The sequence below is a fragment of the Euleptes europaea genome, chromosome 13 (assembly GCF_029931775.1).
Source record: "Euleptes europaea isolate rEulEur1 chromosome 13, rEulEur1.hap1, whole genome shotgun sequence".
Classification (NCBI taxonomy): Eukaryota; Metazoa; Chordata; class Lepidosauria; order Squamata; family Sphaerodactylidae; genus Euleptes; species Euleptes europaea.
In genome coordinates, this window is record NC_079324.1 from 41,287,812 (window position 1) to 41,306,856 (window position 19,045).

Below are 19,045 nucleotides of genomic sequence, written 5' to 3' on the forward strand. Positions count from 1 at the left end.
TATCCCATGTCTTTGTGGAGGAAAGTCTGGCAAGAGTCAGACCTTGTGCAAGTGTTTTCAATGGCTTGGTAATTTACCACCCAGTGATATTAGCTTTGTTCTCAAATAGTCCAGGACCTCTTTGCAAAGGGAGGTTACCTGCATTTTGGCACCTATTTCTTTACGTCACCCTGAGTGCTGCTTAAAGTGAGACACTTCCCCACACTTGTTAAAAAGCCACTTCTTGCCCATTTCCCTGGGGGCATTTGCTGAAACACTCTGCCTTCTCTCAAATATTTGTGAGCAGTCATGTTCTCTTCAGGCTTTATGAGTCTACTGCACACTAACCACTGCTCCATCTTGACTGCCCCATAAAGTGAGAAGAGATTCATAAGCTCCCTCCCTCACAAATCACTTGGCTCCAACATCTTCCGGAATAATCTCTTGCTTCAAGTTCTGACAAAATGTATGTTTGACCACTTTCTGCTCAAAACTTCTACACTGAGAGCCAGCGTGGTGTGGTGGTTAAGAACGGTGTTTTGGAGTGGTGGACTCTGATCTGGAGAACCGTGTTTGATTCCCCACTCCACATGAGCGGTGGTGGCTAATCCAGTGAACCGGGTTGGTTTCCCCACTCGTACACACGAAGCCTGCTGGGTGACCTTGGGCAAGTTACAGCTCTGTTAGAGCTCTCTCAGCCCTACCTACCTCACAGGTGTCTGTTGTGGGGAGGGGAAGGTGATTGTAAGCCGGTTTGATTCTCCCTTAAGTGGTAGAGAAAGTTGGCATTTAAAAACTAACTCTTCTTCTACTTCCCATGTACAGAAAGCTGTGAAAGATTCTGAAACAGCTGTAGGTTTTCTTCTGGGCGTACCAGGGGATCTCGCTGCAAAAGATTTAGTCACTCGGAAATACTGATTCCCCCCCCACACTTTTGCATTGCCTCCTGCTTTATGGTAAATGCAGCAATTAGTACGTCAGGCTCTGGCACCTTTGCACCCTGTAATTAAACCTGATGCTTCTACAAAATGTGTCAGCCTCAGCCAGCGCCTGCTGTAACACCCCTGGTGAGTGACGCTGGGTTTAGGAATGATGTTTCCATTTGCTGTGACGGCAGAAGCCCCGTTGAACTAACAATAGCCTGCTTCTCTCTTTCACTTGAAGTCAGCACTGATTAGTGCTATAATTAAGGCCACCAGAACTCAATAACCAGCTGAGCTCCCTCACAAACGCTGAGGGCAAGGTTTCAGCCTTGCTTAGCTCATGCAGAAAAGGGGCTTTCTAAGGAGCCAGAATGGCACATGGGGTCTTTCTGCCCCATCCTGGCTGTGAAGAGCAGAAGTTGTAATGCAATGTAATGTTAACGCAAGAGGTTGTAACTCGCTCTATGCAGGGCTTTCCCTTAAGACTGATATGGAAACTTCAACTGGTCCAGAATACAGTGGCACAGATCCTTACAAGGAGCCCTTGGAGGGTTATTACCTTTAAAGCCTTCAATTGCCCAGGACGAAGGCATTTAAAGGACCACCTACACAGCTGCCAGTCAATGAATGAATGAATGGTTTTATTTGCATTTAGCCATAGGCTAAGAAGACTTTCATCTGTGGCCCTGCTCTATCTCCCTCCATTACTGGAAGTCAGATAAGCAGTCACAAGGGCCTCATGGGTTGTGGCTCCTCAGTTGTGGAATGCCTTCTCCTCCTCAGTGGAGCGCCTTAAGCATCTGGCAACAGGTCAAGACTTGTTTATTTACTGGGTTTATACTTCTTTCTGATCTTAATATACTATTGGTTAAATTTTCATTTATTGGGGAGGGCTGCACAGATCTTGTGATTTGTAACCCCTCAGGAGCCTGAACTGGCTAAGGAGTGCAGGATATAATTTTTGTTTCAAGTAAATAACAATACTTTGGTGTTTCCTTACTTTATCCCCATTAAAATCCCCTGAGGTAGCTTACGCAACGTGACCTTCATGGCCAGGAAGGGATGTGAATGCAAGTCTCTCCACATGCCACACTGGCTCAAGGTCAGTACATTATTCTCTCTTTTCCAAAACATTCTTAGCAGTGGCAAGCTGGTCCACCTCTTAGATAGATCCATCCCCTTTGTCTCTGAAATGGCTGAGCCATGCCTGTACCCCAGCCTCTGTTCACTCCTATGCCATTCCAGAGCCCTCAGCAGTTCTTCAGAATCATAACTTGTGGGGTCCACCCTCTAGCCCCACAATTGCTGTGGTTTAGCACCCTACAGGGATGTAAATCTGACTGGGCGCACACTGGGGAAAAATGTTGGATACCAGCTTTAGTCTGCACGTTACAGCAATAAAGGAGGGGGGCTTTGCTTTTCCCATAAAAAACAAAACTATTCTTTTTAAAAATAAAGGTCATGTATTTTCACACAGACACACAGTAACCTCAATGTACAAAGGCAAAGCCAGTCATAAATAGACTGTGATCAGAGAAAACTCTTTTCCAAATGTGTTTGAAGCCCACTGAAATTGCACTGGCAACTAATTCAGATGCTTGCAGTTCACATTTTTGGACAAAAGACAAGTGAAAACAGCTAATGGGGTGGGGGGGGGACGACAATGCTAAGCATGAAGCAGAAAGGAAGGAAGGAAGGAAGCAAAATAATTAAAAGCTTCTGCCCAGGAATGAATCTGGACAACTCCACAGAGCAGTCTGTATTTGCCAGACAATCACATTCTCCTTCTGTTTTCTTTACAAATCACATCACTTATGGGAGAACAGAACAACCCCCCCCCCAACATTTTAGACAACACACAAAGTTGTATTTAAAAATCACACTTCGTACAAAAAAAAATTCAAACCGGATCATCAAACACTGAGCATCATTGATGTGGATCTGATACCCCACCACATTTCTTTGCATGTGGAATCCAAGATGTGGTGGGTATGATCCCTTACAGAAAAGGGAGCTTGTAATGATGTGGGTACTCACGAAGTGCTGGAGACTCTGCGGTTTCACTGTTGTGATCTCACTTTAACCCACTGATGGTTTTAATTCCAGTTAATTGATGTGATTAAACCGTATCAATTCAATAGAAACAAACAGGTTATAGGTTTGATATGGACATTAACTATGGGTTCACAGTACAATTTCAGCAAACGAGTGAGAAGACTTTCACTTTTTAAAAAAAGCACTCTGGAGCATAGATGTCTATGCAAAAAAACCATGACAAAACACAGCCACAGACAACAAGATGATGCCATTGATGTTAACCACACGCTTCCAGAAGGGGTTTTCCGTTGTGTCAGTTAATTTCATCTGTAAGGCTGCCTCTTCCTCTTTACTCAGTTTTGGGCCTTTCTTGTCTTCCAAGCCACAAAACCAGTTGAGGGCCTTCTTCCCGCAGCTCACCTCTTCGTCGGGGACTGCAACAGAGAGACCTTCCATTAGAACAAAAATGTGGAACCTGAAAGAGGTGCCCACCCCACTAGCAGCAAACGCACCTTGTTACCCATCCTTCTGTATGGGATACAGCTGGGAAGGGGGGGTGGAGAAAGGTGCTGTAAAGATCACACTCTTTTGCAGGTCATTCTGAGATTCAGCACAAAACTTACATTGGTTTTATACCAGTTGAATGTAATGGCTTCCAACAAAGAACTATAGGAGTTAAATTTGGTGAGGGTGCTGAGAATTCTCTGTTAAAGATCTGTAGTCTCCTTCACTAAACTATGGTTTGGGTTTTGTCGGGGAAGTGGGGAATGACTGTTAAACCAGTTTGTGTTGTGAGCTAGTGAGGTGTAGTGGTTAAGAGCGTCTGACTAGTATCTGGGAGACCTGGGTTCGAATCCCCACTTATGCCATGGAAGCTCGCTGGGTGACCTTGGGCCAATCACACTGTCTCAGCCTAACCAACCTCACAGGGTTGTTGTGAGGATAAAGGAGAGGAGAATAATGTAATCCACCTTAGGTCCCCTTTGGGGAGAAAGGCAGGGTAGAAATGAAGTAAATAAATAAAATCTAGGGGGCCTAGATATGAGATTACACTGCCTATTACATGGATTGTATCTCCCAATGTTTTGATTTTCTCTTCAAAGACATGGGATAGGATGGGTGGTTGGGAGTGGGGGGAATAATGGCGTTGGACCATTGGTACGGGGGCAGGGTTACCCCTGGAACATTTTAAAATTCTTTTTAACTTCTGCCAAAATACCTCCCCCCCACACCTAGTGACCAGAAGATGGCCAAGATGCCCTCTCTCTCATCATCTGCCTAAGGGCACAGAATCAGCATTACTGACACCTGAAGATGTTTTATCTGAGCAGGACCTGCCAAATGTGCTCCAAATTCTGCATTCAGTATAAGTGGGTGATCTCTAACTGAGACATGTTTTTGAAACCTGCACATGTAATAACCCCCCTTGTGAAATGAGCCACATAAGGACCCTCAAGGCTCTTCAGCTGGCCCTTTTTCCCCCATCATCGTTTTCTGACATCTTCCTCTGCGGCTTGCAACAGCTGTGGGTATTCCTATCCTACCTGTACATATCCCTATTCTGCACAGAAAAAAATTATAGCCAATTGGGGGTGATCTAGCCAGACCCCCCCTTTCAGTAACACTTGTTTAGCACCAAATATTAAACCTGACAGTACCAGTTTCATCGTCAAGATCAGGCTCCTCAGTGTTTATCGTATCGTCTGTGTCCAGATCAATGCGTTTCTCCGTCCTGTTGCGCAAGGTCCAGCAAAGACGATAGAGCTGTCGTTGCAAAAAAAAACAAGAACACAGAGGTGACCTTTGGGGGATGAGATCTGAGAGGGAAATAGTCAGGGGTCCCAAGCGCTGGAAGAGCTTGAGAGATTAGACCACTAACAGCTGTGCCTCGTAATTTAAGCCTAGAAGCTCTAAAGCCAAAAAGGATGCTGAAATTTGCCTCTCGCTTCCCAAAAAACAGCAATGGGCCTATAAGGGTCAATCCTTTGGTATTTTGGTACTGCTTCTCAGTGCACAAAGAACAGCACCAGACAATTCTTCTCCCATTTATCTTCACAACAACCCTGCAAGGTATGTCAGGCTGAAAGAATCAATCAGGGAAGCTTCATGGTTAAGTGAAGATTTGAACCTCCACCTCTCCCCACACACACCTAGCCTTCTATCCAGTGGAGAAAGTGTTGCGATTAAAGCTGGAGGCAATCCCTTTTGCTCTGGAAGTTCAAAGGAATAAGGGTTTCTTGGATGGAAAAGAAAGGAGACTCCAGATTGCCAGGGTTGACCGCCTTCAGGAGGTGGTGGTGATCTCCTGTGATTACAACTGATCTCCAGGCAACAGAGATCAGTTCACCTAGAGAAGGTGGCCACTTTGGAAGGTGGACTCTATGGCTCCACCCCACCACCCCCAAATCTCCAGGTATTTCCCAACCCAAAGCTGGCAACCCTACCGATTGCCTTACAACATGCAGCAAGGATTCAAAACAGATCCTGGGACTGAACCCCCATTAGCCCAGGCTCACATTATGCTATACCCAATATACATGATTTCTTTAATGAAATGCATTTCACATATTGCCAATAGCTTGAGGAGCAAAGACAGGGGGCGGACGAGGAGGGGGAAGCAGAATGAGGAGCTGGAGGGACTACTTACATGTACTTCATCAATGGGCTTGGTCAAGAGTGAGACGGTCAAAATGAGGATGAAGGAGATGACAAAAAGGATCATGGCAAAGTAGAGGTAGTGAACTTTACATATGATATCTGGGCAAGCACTGGGTGCCACACAGGTGCCCGTTCCATAGGCAAACTCAGCAATCATTCGAGAGAGACCAATCAACAGCCCGACAACCAGGCCCCAAAAGGCACCCTGCGGAAGACACCAAACAGTAATTAGAGCTTTGGCTGCTATTTGTTTGTGGCCACATCTTCTCTTAAGCACTCTGTGACTTTCTTCAATCATGATCACTTACATCCTAGTCTGGTGAATGCTTTTAGGGTAGTGGGAAGCATTCCAATATTCAACACATGCACACCCCCAGCGCTCTAAAGTGGTACAGCCCAATCATATGAGGCTGCATAAACAGGGCTGGGTGGGCAGCAAGGGTTCTTGACTAGAGTTCAGCCATGTAAAGGACACATTAAGATGGAATTAGCACACCGTCTGCCATACATATGCAAGAATTGGATGCAAAGTTTGGAAAGAATTTTTGTCTTTGAAATGTGTCTAAATTCATCCTCCCTCCGTATGCCTTCCTGGTTCGTGCAGACACCGTGGTTCTGACACTGTGAAGAGTGTCGACTAGTGATATTCCATTTCTCTGTTCAATGAGGGGCCTGCTGCAGTGGGACCCCCAAAGCACCTCCCTTGATCCCTTGCCTCAGAACAATGATATGGGCCTCAGCCACATAGGTGGACCTAGGGCATCCACTCTAGGTGCCATTCTGGACAGTGACTGGGGAGGTGCGTCACAGATCCTGAGTATCATAGATCCTTTATGCTTCTCCGATACAATGCCTTGCCTTCTATGCTCTTAGATGGGAAATATAACAAACTCCCACTGGAAGCACGCAAATGTATTTGTAACCAACATGCACTTGAAACCTCTGAACATATGTTATTTGAATGCAAACTGTACGATCATATACGTACAAGATCTCTGATCCCATTACTTGTAGATTGTCCTAGAGTTTTGAGGAAACAACGTCTTAAGCTTTTATTATCAGATACAATAGATTATTTAACTAATAAAGTTGCTAGATTTGCTGGGCTAGCAATTAAAATAAGGCAGAGCTGGGTTAAATCTGTGCAATAGTTTAGGAAGCACAGGATTTTTAATGCCTGGAACCTTTCAGACTGGTTTTATACTAATCTTACACATATATATGACTGGACTATTTTTGTAATGTTCTTGCTATTTTAAGTATTGTAATTTAGCCACATTTTGTCTATGTGCTTTATAATTCATCAAGCAATTCTGTAATCCGGTTTTATTTGATGGTCTATGACTGTAAATAAATATTACACACACGACTGGGGAGGGGGGGTTACACATCCTTAACCTTTCTGCTTCCAAGAGAGAGTGCTCTAAAGATGGCTACAGGGAGGGGGAGCTGAAGATGCCTTAATAACCCTAATCTTGGCTTTTCTTCCCCATCCCTGATAACTTTAGCATGCTGCACATTTTCACCAGATTCTTGCTGATCTCCCTGGTGTCCTGCCATGTGTCACTCTCAAGCGGTATACTCAGAGGTCATCTGCCCTTCCTGGGGTTCCTGGGAGTGTCACCGTGGCATGTCATGCTTACGTGTTCATTGACCCTCGTGCAGAAGATAGCCAGAAAGAAGACAGCGGCGATTGGTGGGCCCAGGTAGCTGGTGATGGACTGGATGTAGTCAAAGAGCTGCCCGCTTTGAGCTGACTGCACCACAGGGACCCAGGCAATGCTGACAGCAATCAAAACTAAGATGAACAGCCTGCAAATGCAATCAAAGCATTCATTATAGCGAGCATGCTTTTCATCTGAAAATCCTAAAGAGGTAGGTTTAGACCTTCCTTCTGACCAAGACCTTTCCTCTCTTTTCATTTTCCACTCTCTGAACCAACACAGGTTGAAAGCAAAGGCAGTTTAACTAGATCATGTTACATATTTCAATTCCTATAGACCACATTTGGAAGCATGTTTTAAATGCAAATATAATAATATTTCCGTAAACACACCGATCCATTAAATGGCACAGCCAGCGTATGCTATTGTGCCTTTGTCTCACAAGCAGCCATGTTATCCAAGGGCAAATTTGTTTAATGATTGAATAAATGCAAGTTAAGATCTAGTCAATAACAGGATCCTGGCACCCAGGCGATCAGAAAAACATACACGCAATGAGCCCACATGCCCTCAAGGGGGCACTGCAGCATCACTGGTGTTCTGAAGCGGTTTTGCATAGACAAAAGCCACGTTAATCATCTTTATTTACCTGCCTACTATCATGAGCTCTTTTTCTGACGCTCGTGTTCGTATTTTGGTGTAGATATCCATGGTGAACAATGTGCTGGCACTGTTGAAGATGGAGGTGAGGGAACTCATCAGAGACGCCAGCATGACAGACAGCATCAGGCCTCGCAAGCCTAAAACACAAGCAAGGCAGAGGCAGGTGGTGAAGAGATGAACAATGGTCACAAACGGCCCAGCGGGGAAACTTAACCAAGTAATGAAGGCACTGCAGAGCTGGATTTACACACGAGCTATCTAAACTACAGCATAGAGCCTCCGAATATGAGGGGTCTCTTTAATTTTTTTAAATTCGACAATTACTTGCAGTGTGTGTGTGTAGGGTAATGCCATGGGTCCTCTTAAACCTGCCCTAGTTGAGGGCCTCAGCATACCTTAATCTGGCCCTGAGGCTAGGGTTGCCAGCTCCAGGTTGGGAAATATCTGGAGATATTTGCTGATCTCCCTGGTGTCCTGCCATGTGTCACTCTCAAGCGGGACACTCAGAGGTCATCTGCCCTTCCTGGGGTTCCTGGGAGTGTCACCATGGCATGTCATGCTTACGTGTTCATTGACCCTCCTGCAGAAGATAGCCAGAAAGAAGACAGTGGCAATTGGTGGTCCCAGGTAGCTGGTAATGGAGGGTGGGGTTTAGAGAGGGGAGGGACTTCAGTGCCATAGTGTCCAATTGCCAAAGCTGCCATTTTCTTCAGGGTATCTGATCTCTATCGGCTGGAGATCAGTTGTAATCCCAGGAGCTCTCCAGCTACTACCTGAAGGCTGGAAACCCTACCTGAGGTACAAGCATCTCCAGTCACTTGGGTATGGCCCAGTCACTTAGGTATGGCTTACACAAATACATTTTGCCCCCTCAAGTGGCTGTGAAGCTTCAGCAGTTAGGGTTAGGACCTAAGTAAAATTTACCAGAGACAGATAGGAAAACATATGGGTGTGTGGTTAAGGTTTTCATTGTTATTTCTGTTTTTTCTATAATGTTTGTTGGAAAAGAAAAGAAAAGAAAAAACACAGTATCTTTCAGAGGTAGATACACTCAAGGCAGTTTTTTAACACAGTTTTTTACAAGTTTCTTGTCAGAATGGTAAGCACTTGGCATATGCTCTGAAGAACTTTGCCCCTCAATTTAAAAAAAAATCTTATTAGGGAAAGATGTTTCACTCAAATGATGGCAAATCTATACAGAGACAAGGCTTCAGGAATACTGAACGGATGATAGGAATATTTGCCACCCAACCAACCACATTCTATGCCACTGTTTGTGGCTATTTATTAATCAAGTTGTTTATTTATTTATTTATTACATGCATCCATTCCATCTATAAACCATCCAGAAAACATAATGACCTAGTAATATCTTTGGCTGTCTACTGGCCATACTCAAAATGGGCCCCATGGAGGAACTGCTGAGTTAGCAGAAGAAATTGTATGCCCGTCTTTGGCTGAAGTTGCTTCATGGTGTTTGCAGCCAACTTCAACCTGCCTGCTGCTTACAAGCATGCCAGGTTTGCCAGGCCACCTTGCTCACATGGCTGTGCTAAAACACAGCTGCATTTCAAATGGTCTTTGTGGGGCCCCACAAGAGGCAAATGCTATCTGTCTTAAAAACAAAGTGTATGTGTGGGTGTGGGGGTAGCAGGACAACCTGGGAGCAGTGCAGAATCTGACATGTGGTTGGGAGATTGCCTTCCTGAGAATCTCACTTTTCAGCAAAGGCATTATTCTAGTGTAGGTAGGCAAGACTTACTAATAACTCAGCCAAGAATCAAAAAGTGGGTCAGTGGGGTTCAGTGCCTTCACAGTTCCCTATCACCCCCACAACAACCTCTGCTCCCCAGCACACACAAGCCTTATCTGCAGGGGGCCAATTTCCGGTTTTGGTGTAACGAAGACAAAGAGATTTCAGTACAGGGTAAAGCCAGATTTATGGCTCCTCTTGACTGCAAAACAAGCCATGCATCCACAATCCCAGGGGCCCTTTTTATGTGCAATGGTCTTCATCCCTACCAAACTTTCTCTTTGCATGATATTCCTGATATTTCTAGGCCCGGGTATACCTCGACCATTCTATAAAGCAAGTCTCACCATTTGGCATAAGCCTCACCACCAATGTTGGATAAGCAATGTTTGAACATCCCACTTCTGTATCACAAGCCTTCCTGCACTCCTCAGGCACGGCGCAAGCCACCTCGTCTGCAGAAAGGAGAAAGGAGGACTGAGTTATCAACAGGCGGGCTCAATATGCTTTGCATTGCACAGGCCAGGAGATACTCCCCAGGATTGCCTGCAATGTTGCAGAGGACCTTGAAGGGCCCTTGAGGAAGAAAAAACCCAACCTTCCAATTTCCCCTCTCCCCAAATTGATTGTGGAGAAAGACCAGCAGCCAAGGGAGAGCTGGGGCTCACCTGTGTACAAAATCCGACTGATCATCCCAGGCATCACCATCAGGAACATGGGGAGCAGTTTCAAGTAGCCACACATGATGCAGCCGGCTTTGACATGGGACATGTTCTTGCCCGACAGACATCGCTGGACAATGACCTGGCAGAGAGACATACAAGGGGAAGTAAGGGGGCAGCAAGGACAGTTTCTTAGCAGCTAAGCTTGGCACAAAGGAGGAGGAGAGTTGGTTTTTATATGCCCATTTTCTCTACCTTTTCAAGGAGAATCAAACTGGCTTACAATCACCTTCCCTTCCTCTCCCCATGACAGGCACCTTGTGAGGTAGGTAGGGCTGAGAGAGCTCTAAGAGAGCTGTGACTGGCCCAAGGTCACCCAGCTGGCTTCATGTGTAGGAGTGGGGAAACCAACCCGGTTCACCAGATTAGAGTCCGCTGCTCATGTGGAGGAGTGGGGGAATCAAACCTGGTTCTCCAAATTAGAGTCCACCACTCCTAACCACCACACCATGCTGGCTGTCAGTGAGGTAACTAAAGGCAAGAAAGAAGTCATTTCTGATGGTGTGTTTCCTACAACCAAGGGAAAAAATGGGTCCCTGAAAGCAAAGCCAGTAAGGTGCAATATTAGTTTAACAGATAACTCCCCAACACATTTCACCTATCTTCTTTAGGGGAACTGACGAAGACATATATCACCCATTTTTTAAATGTTGAATGTGACATCCTTTCTACACTATGGCTACCACAGAAATGATCTTGGATAAGAAAAACACATTTGTGTACTTTCTGGAATAACTGCCAGCGATGGCTTCTTGAAGAAACATTTGAAGTGTGGCGCTGGAGGAGAGTTTTACGGATACGTGGACCTCCAAAAAGACAAATCAGTATTCTAGATCACATTATGAGAAAAGAGTCACTAGAAAAGACATTAATGCTAGGAAAAGTTGAAGGTAGCAGGAGACCCAACATGAAACGGATTGAATCAATCAAGGAAGCCACAACTCTCAGTTTGCAAGACCTGAGCAAGGCAGTTAATGACAGGACGTTTTGGAGGACATTAATTCATGGGGTCGCCATAAGGTGGAGGAGACTTGACAGCACAACACACACATATTGGCAATTAAAGAGTCATCCATGGTCCCTGAAGCAGATGTGGTGATATATTAACAATACGTTTTGACTTCTGAGAGGTGATGTCATGGTGTTGCCAGTTTGCCATATTTGATTTGCCTGAACAGAGGCTGAGAAAGCAAGACTTTAAAAAAAAAACAAAACTGTCTTTCTAGAGCCTTCTCTTTAGCTAGACTGAAAGCTGACCCCTCTATGGTTACGCAGGGCAGAATTTTGAACATACCATACCCAGAAAGGACCTGTCCCTGCTCTTTGATTCATTAGCTCATGCCCTCTTGGAATGCCGCTTTTACGAGGAACTTTGATCACATTATCTCTCTTCCCTTTTAACATATAAATCTAATGCCTCTGTGTCTGACATAATGCCTTTTTTACTAAGTGACAGGGATCCCAAGGCTACATTGTCAGTGGCAAGATTTGTTTCAGTCCTTATATCCCTCAAACATGCAATTACTATTGCGTCTTCCCTTGTTTAGCCCATGGTATCCTTTCTGGCACATGTGACTGGGGGCAGGAAATTGATCCCTCACAGAATTTTCTTGGCAAGGCTGTTTAGGTAATTCAGGTCTCGGGTAGGACCCAGACCAAATTGGCAATGTTCACTTATTCCCCCTTTCTACTGCAGACCCCCCCCCCTCATGTGATTCCTCAGGGTCCCCAAAGCCCCAAGAGCAGCATTTGGTGGAAATCAGTGGGCTGCAGCAGGAGGGAGGAAAATTGTGCCTTGCCTTACGTTATATAGCTTGGCTCACTTTACTTGTTTATGTGGGAGCTCTGTGATCTGAAGGCTTCCCAGTTTGGAGCAACCAGAGTAGGATACTGTGATAATCTTTGGGGCTGTGTAAATAAACCAACCAACCATAGAGCACTAGGCTAGGTCTGCTGACCTCTTGCATTGCTGTGAATCTCTTAGTGGGAATCTGAATCCACCTCAAGCAACTTTAAGCCTCCTGTGGGAGGTCTGCCTCAGCCTTTGGGACTTGTGCTCAAGGTATCCCTGCCCAATAGTTTTGTTCTCTCAACACTCACATTACAGAAGCATTGTTATATTAGAAGATATTAGAGTGAAAAGGAGAATAGTGTGCAGACTGAAGGCATCAGGCCAGTGCGGGGCATAATCCAGGAATTGGGCACTAGCATCTAGCATCACAAAGAGATCAGGGGCCAGGTCTCTCAACTGCATCTGTGTCACGAGTATTTACACTACCTGGTCTGTGCACCAGTACCACAAAGCCAGGATGCTCAAGCCAAAGATGAGTCCTGGCCATGGCAGGTCACCAGTGATGGGGTCCCGGAAGATCTGGAAGGAATCTGGGCGGGGAGTATAGCAGTTCTCGGGAAGAGTCTTGTTTCCAACCATTTTCTGGGATGGGATGGCGTGCATGTATTTCTCCACAAAGGCATCGTATCCTCCTACTTCATGAAATGCTGCAAAAAAGATAATACGGTCCTTTAGGGCAAGACAAAGCTTTGATGAAACCCAAGAGTGTGCACACACACAACAAGGAAGAGTTGTGCTGATGATATGATTGTACAAAGGGTTGTAAAATTACCTTCTTTTATCAGCATTCAGACTGAACTGAAAGTGGGAAATATAACATTCATGCTCGGTTTTTTAAATCCTATATATTGTTGCTGGATGGCTCTGTTTTTATTGGTGGCTGGCTAATTTTGCTTTTGTGGTTGCAAGTTATAGTTTTGCTGTATTTTAGTATTGCTTTTAATTGATTCACTACTAAGCTGCCTTGGTAGTTTTTGTTTGTTTGTTTTTACTTAAAGGCAAGATGTAAATTAAATAAATAAATCACCCAGATAGGGTTGCCAACTGCCAGGTAGTAGCAGGAGATCTCCTGCTAATTCAACTGATCTCCAGCCGATAGAAATCAGATCGCCTGGAGAAAAATGGCCACTTTGGCAATTGAAGTCTATGGCATTGAAGTCCCTCCCCTCCCCAAACCCTGCCCTCCTCAGGCTCCACCCCAAAAATCTCCTGCTGGTGGTGAAGAGGGACCTGGCAACCTAGATCATTTGTCCCATATATCTCCATTTTCTGGCTGTGTTTTTTCATTGAATTTTCAGAAACTCCATGCAAGAGTATAATCGTAAGTCTGTCACAGAGGAAGTCTCAGCTCTTACTGAACAATTGACATCGCTAGTCTTCATGACCACAGGAAAAAGCTTGGGGTTATGCGGGCTGTATTGTAACCTTTTGTTCATCGTGTTTTATGTGCAGTCCCACATGGGACTTCACGGGCACAGGCCAATGTGTGCCTGCACGAAGACACTCGATGAACAACAGTTACAGGCAAGTGCAACTCTGTTTATATTTGTTACTATTACCCATGCTTAGGTAACCATCAGCATTGGCTAGTATAATGTATTATATGTGAGTCTGTCTTTGAAGACTGTTTGGAAACCAGTCTAGAATTATATGCCACCTTGAGCAGGAATCTGAAGAGGCAGCATAGAAATATCCTAAATAAATAAAATGCAGCAGTGCTCCCAGGAACATGTGTCCCTAATTCCAAAATTTCACTGGCTCCTTGTTTGTATCTGAGCACCATTCAAAATGCTGACAAACACAGAAATCAGGCATCTGAAGACCCCTTCCTCCTGTAGGAATGCCCACCCATTAAGATCTGCTTTAGAGGCCCTTCTGCAAAGGCTAGGGATTTCCAGAGGTTTGGCAGCAGAAAGAGCCCTGACTGTGATGTCCCAGTGGTGGTATCCTGTCCCTAGTGAAGTCTGTCCAGTATCCCTGTGGGTTTACCATCGAAATCTGGCATGCTTTCTAATATGGCTATTTCACTGTTCCTTATTTCTAGCTCGGTTTTCTCGATCTGTTTAACTGCATTGTTTCATTGCTGCCGTGAAGTTTATTTTAATAGAAAGGTGGAATAAAATCCTTATAATATAACAAATCTGCATAATATTAACAACAACAAACAATAATAATCACTCAGGAAGACAACAGGCACTCAAAGACTGCTGGCAGCAGTGATAGTTCTCTCCATCCTAATGTCTGTTGCCAAAAAAGGAACCAGTGAGTAAAAACAGCTGCTTGTTCAAAGGGCTTCAGGATGTAGGGCCTTCTGTAGGTGAAGGTGTCTTCTTCATTTCAGTGGAGCACATGAAAAAACTCATCCTTCACTCAGCCACTCTTAATGGTGTCTAGATTCCACCACTTGGGGGCAGCTACCTCCTCTTGCCGAGAGTTTGCTCCACCCCACCCCAGAATCAGTACTAGGAGCACATCTTCTTGAAAAGGAGCAATTAATCCTGAATTCCGCCGCCCCCTGACAGCTCCATCACATTTATGCCTTTCCACTAAAGACGTCATTCTTTATTTTTTATTTATCTATAGTCTGCCTTTCTCATTGAGACTCAAGGCGGATTACGCAGTGTAGGACAATGCAGTCAATAGGATGGAAGATACAATAAGCAATGTAATAGGATTAGGATGCAGAAATTAAAATCAATTTTTAAAAAATCTGGCGTAAAGCTGAAACAAAGCATATATATTAACGTGGCATATTAAATGACACAGGATAATACGTTCAGTGTGGATAGTACATACTATATACAGTAGTATAGACCACAATCTCTTTCACATTATTAAAGCATTATTTCTGAATCCTGTTATAATAAAGCCCTCTTTCCTTTGTAAAAATGCTCTCCTGAATAGTTCCATTTTGCATAGTTTGCAAAATGCCAGGAGAGTGGGGTGCCTTCTTGACTTCCTCAAGCAAGCCGTTCCATAAGGTGGGGCCCCCAACAGAGAATGCACATGTGTGAGCAGCTGTTGACCTTGCCCATTTGCAAGATGGCACCTGCAGAAGGCCCTGGTGAAACATATGGGGTAAGAGGTGGTCGTGCAGATATAAGGAGCTACGGCCATGAAGGGCTTTGTATGTAATACTCAATACCTTCAACTGAACCTAGTAACTGATGGGCAACCAATGAAGCGATTTCAAAATGAAAATAATATTTGTGCTATGCTGAGCTCCTGATAATAACCAATCTGTGGCATTCTGCACCAACTGGAGTCTCCAAGTTGACTTCAAGGGGAGACCTATGTAGAGTTCATTACAGTAGTCTAGTCTTGATGTTATTGTGGCATGGATCCAGGTGGCCAGATCGGCCATGTCAAGGCAAGGAGCCATTTTACAGGCTAAACTATGTTGGTAGAAAGTTACCAGCAGCTGCATTATCTTGCCTTTCTAGCAGTAATGTTGGATCCAGGTTAACTCCCTAAGCTTTTGACCAAGTCAGTGAGGGTCAGCTCAACCCCACTGAAGGTGGAAACCACCGTGTCCTTCAAGTTCTCTGCCAGAAGATGTTGCCAAAAGCTCATCTACTATAACCTCTGTGATTGGCTTCCCATGCAGATTGGACAGATAGCATTAAAAGTGCCAGCACACTGCCTGGCACGGTATCTCCCTTGGAGCTGAAACACTAGCATAATAACAAAACAGAGTTAAAGCACATTGAGAACTTGATTACGTGGCCTGCAGGACTTGGGTGTGATGGAGGATTATTCAAGCTTACCAAATGCTGTCAAGATGACAGACCCCACCAACATGATGAGGGTTTGCAATGTGTCCGTATAGATCACAGCCGCGAGTCCTCCTAAAAGCCCAAGGGCAAAAAACAAAGCAAGTGGATGAGCCTGTCCTCCAAATCCTCTGTAGGACCTTTGCCCCACCCAATCGCCCCTCTGGAAGCACTGCGTTTCCTCACTTGGCAAGACCAAGGTTGCCCACAACACTCAACCAAATCCAGGCAGGGAATGGTCAGAAAAGGCTGGCAACCCGAGGCTCCCTCTCCCCTCCCCCACTCAAGTAAGGGACCTGCAGCTTATGCTGCTTATTTTAATTAAGAGAAGGCCGCTGATGGAGACTCACTTGCAGAAATGGAGAACTCACCTGTGATAGTATACAGGGCTGTGATGACAAGCAATAAGATGATAGCCACATAAATATTCAGTCCCATGGCTAGCTTAATAAATATTGCTCCAGAAAATATATCCGCCTGAAACAAGGACAAAAGTGGCACGATCAGCAACACTACACATCTGTAGAGCACAGCAGCAATACATTTGTGGCTCTCTATGTTCACACATGCATGAAAGATGCAAGATAAAACCAAAAGCTGTGACCTTCCTATGTATATTTACATAAGAGCAAGCCCACTGAATTCCGTGTGACTTGATTCAGAGTAAACACACCTTGGACTGTAAATGCCACTGACCAGCTTTGCCTACAAACCAGCCAGAGGCAAAATAAAAGGGGTCTTGTAAGGCCATCCCCACCTCTTGCTTGCTGTGGAACTGGGCTCACCCGTTACAAACCAGCCTCCGGAGCCCCTGCCTACCCTTTCGTGGTGAGACATATTGATGACTGGGAAAAGGGGTAAGGAATTACATAGTCTGTGTAAATAAGATTAGTGAAATGTGGAAGACTGACTTGCACATAAACAGATTGCCTGGCAGGCCAATGGAAAACAATCTCCATATCATGGCAAATTTCATACGAACTGCTTGGATGGATCAGATCAAGGTTCATCTAGCCAGGCCGTTTGGTTCCGAGAGTGGCCAGACCAGAAGTTCCCAGAAAACACACAAACCAAAAGTAAAGAAGGATCACTTTCCCCTGTCAACTATCCCATTTTTCTTCCCCAGCACCTAGAATTCACAGGTCCTCTTGCAAAGCCCCCATTCATTTCTGCGGTGCCATGTTGATAGTACCCCATGTTCAGTAGCACAGCAGATAGACTGGGTTTGCTGCTGAAATGTCCTGGGCTGCTCCTGACCTTTCTGGTTCTGACATCCATGGCTCTCTCTCAGGATCCAAGACCAAGCTCCTGTCCCTTCACCTTGCACATGGCCCCACAAGAAAACAAGCTCTGAGTCATCTTACTTCCTGAACAATGCCAGTTTCCCCAAGAAGCCTTCCAAGCTCTTCTCATCTGAGAGCTAGGAGCAAGCTAATGGCTTGCATCTGATACAGTCATTAAGTGCCTTTTATGGCCATAAAAGGCCCTCTTTAAAGCCTTATCATATATCTTAATGTACTAAACTTTATCTTGGGGAAGCATTACCCAAGAAGCCACATGCCAATGAACCAATGGCAAATCCCAAAGAGGAGAAAAGCAAAGACCTGTTGATGCCAAACTACCAGAGACGCTGTGAGATCTGGGATGGATCTCCCAAGTGGCTTTTGTTGATGAACATCAGGTTCCCCGTTCAAATCAGGACCGTACAATGTTGTTTTAATTTTAAACTGTTCTTTACATATTCAGTTCCGGTACCTGTGTTGTGCCACAATTGTCGCGGAAAGGCGAGATATAGGTTTTTGGAACAAACACACCATTTGCAAAGCTAATAGCAGTTCTAAGGTGCGATGCTGCAAGGGATTCTGGGACACACAGCTGGTGGAGGTGGGGTAGCAAGATGTCTTGGACCTGACCTTGCTTGCACTGCAAGGGACTATCTTAGAGTCAAGAAAACAGCCTGGCTGGGGCTGCCTCTATCTCCCCAGGACAGAGCAGTGGAGTGACTAGATTGCACGTAAGAGGGGAGAATCCCACCTGGCCTCTCCAAGAGGTAAAGATAAAATTATCCTGGAAGGAAACACACCACTAAGGAGGGTCCCATTAGTGTTTAATTAGTAACTCTGATAGAGATCAGTTATTGCCAGCTTGGTGGAGACTGGGGGCAAAAGGCCAGGCCACTTAGGTTAATTTGTACAATTATCTTTCGGCTCCCATGCAAAAAGGGCAAAGAGTAGCCTTCAAAGGCAGCTACCAGAAAGCAACTAGGCAAGGGCTGCCTGAGCTGCAGAGCACCAGGGTGTTCAAGGGGAGAAAAGCAACAGCTTTTGATAGCTGCAAGTGCCAGAATGGGTGTGTGTATTCAATGGGGCTCATGCAAGAAAGCTTTCTGGTGGATTGTGCCCATTTTAGGGAGTGGGAAAGGAATCGCCTTTTGGATTTTACACCTTAGTATGTTTTGGGCCAGTGGGGAAGGGAGAGAGAATCAGAGGAGAAAGTCAAAGACTATCTACATGAAAGGACCACATTCATTTAATTTGCGAATCCCTTGTGCTGCAGATCTCTCTAACCCTTGTTTTCTCTGAATAATATTTGTACTAATAGGCTAAGATTTTGCTGTGGCCAATGCCATCTGGTTCATGATAGATTTCCAGCGTGAATCTTTTCACACCAACAGCTGCCCATATGTGTTTTGTACAATCTTTCTGTGCAATCAACGGGACAGGAGGGTCTGATCTCAAGTGGAAGAATGGGGGGGGGGGAGGGAGAGAGATAAAACATGGAGAAAGATTCCTCCCTCCCGATCCCCTGGGGTGGAGAAGTCAAGGAAGTGGACAAGTTCAACTCACAGAGATCTTGGTGAAAATATAAAGGAGCAGAGAGAGGACTGAGAGGTAGATCTGAATCCGTTTTCCCCCAAACCGTTTCCTCAGATATTCTGGCATGGTCACCACCTGGAAAGGGAGTAAGAGCACAGTGTTTCCAGCGAGCAGAGTAGAGAGATAACAGGCAGTCAGTGACTTG

The 19,045-nt window shown here is 45.1% G+C and overlaps 1 protein-coding gene across 1 annotated transcript in view; it reads right to left on the reverse strand.

Moving 5' to 3' along the window:
• Positions 1 to 3,158: 3,158 nt before the first annotated feature.
• The window catches only part of SLC5A1 (solute carrier family 5 member 1), a 31,272-nt gene continuing 15,385 nt past the window's right edge, over positions 3,159 to 19,045 (reverse strand). Inside the window, exons 5-15 of the mRNA XM_056859194.1 lie at positions 18,871 to 18,975; positions 16,396 to 16,501; positions 16,019 to 16,099; positions 12,678 to 12,898; positions 10,346 to 10,481; positions 10,025 to 10,132; positions 7,911 to 8,061; positions 7,241 to 7,409; positions 5,587 to 5,802; positions 4,598 to 4,703; positions 3,159 to 3,373 (exon numbers count right to left, since the gene is read on the reverse strand). Of these exons, the coding sequence (XP_056715172.1) occupies positions 3,159 to 3,373; positions 4,598 to 4,703; positions 5,587 to 5,802; positions 7,241 to 7,409; positions 7,911 to 8,061; positions 10,025 to 10,132; positions 10,346 to 10,481; positions 12,678 to 12,898; positions 16,019 to 16,099; positions 16,396 to 16,501; positions 18,871 to 18,975 (1,614 nt within the window). The remainder of the gene's footprint in view (positions 3,374 to 4,597; positions 4,704 to 5,586; positions 5,803 to 7,240; positions 7,410 to 7,910; positions 8,062 to 10,024; positions 10,133 to 10,345; positions 10,482 to 12,677; positions 12,899 to 16,018; positions 16,100 to 16,395; positions 16,502 to 18,870; positions 18,976 to 19,045) is intronic.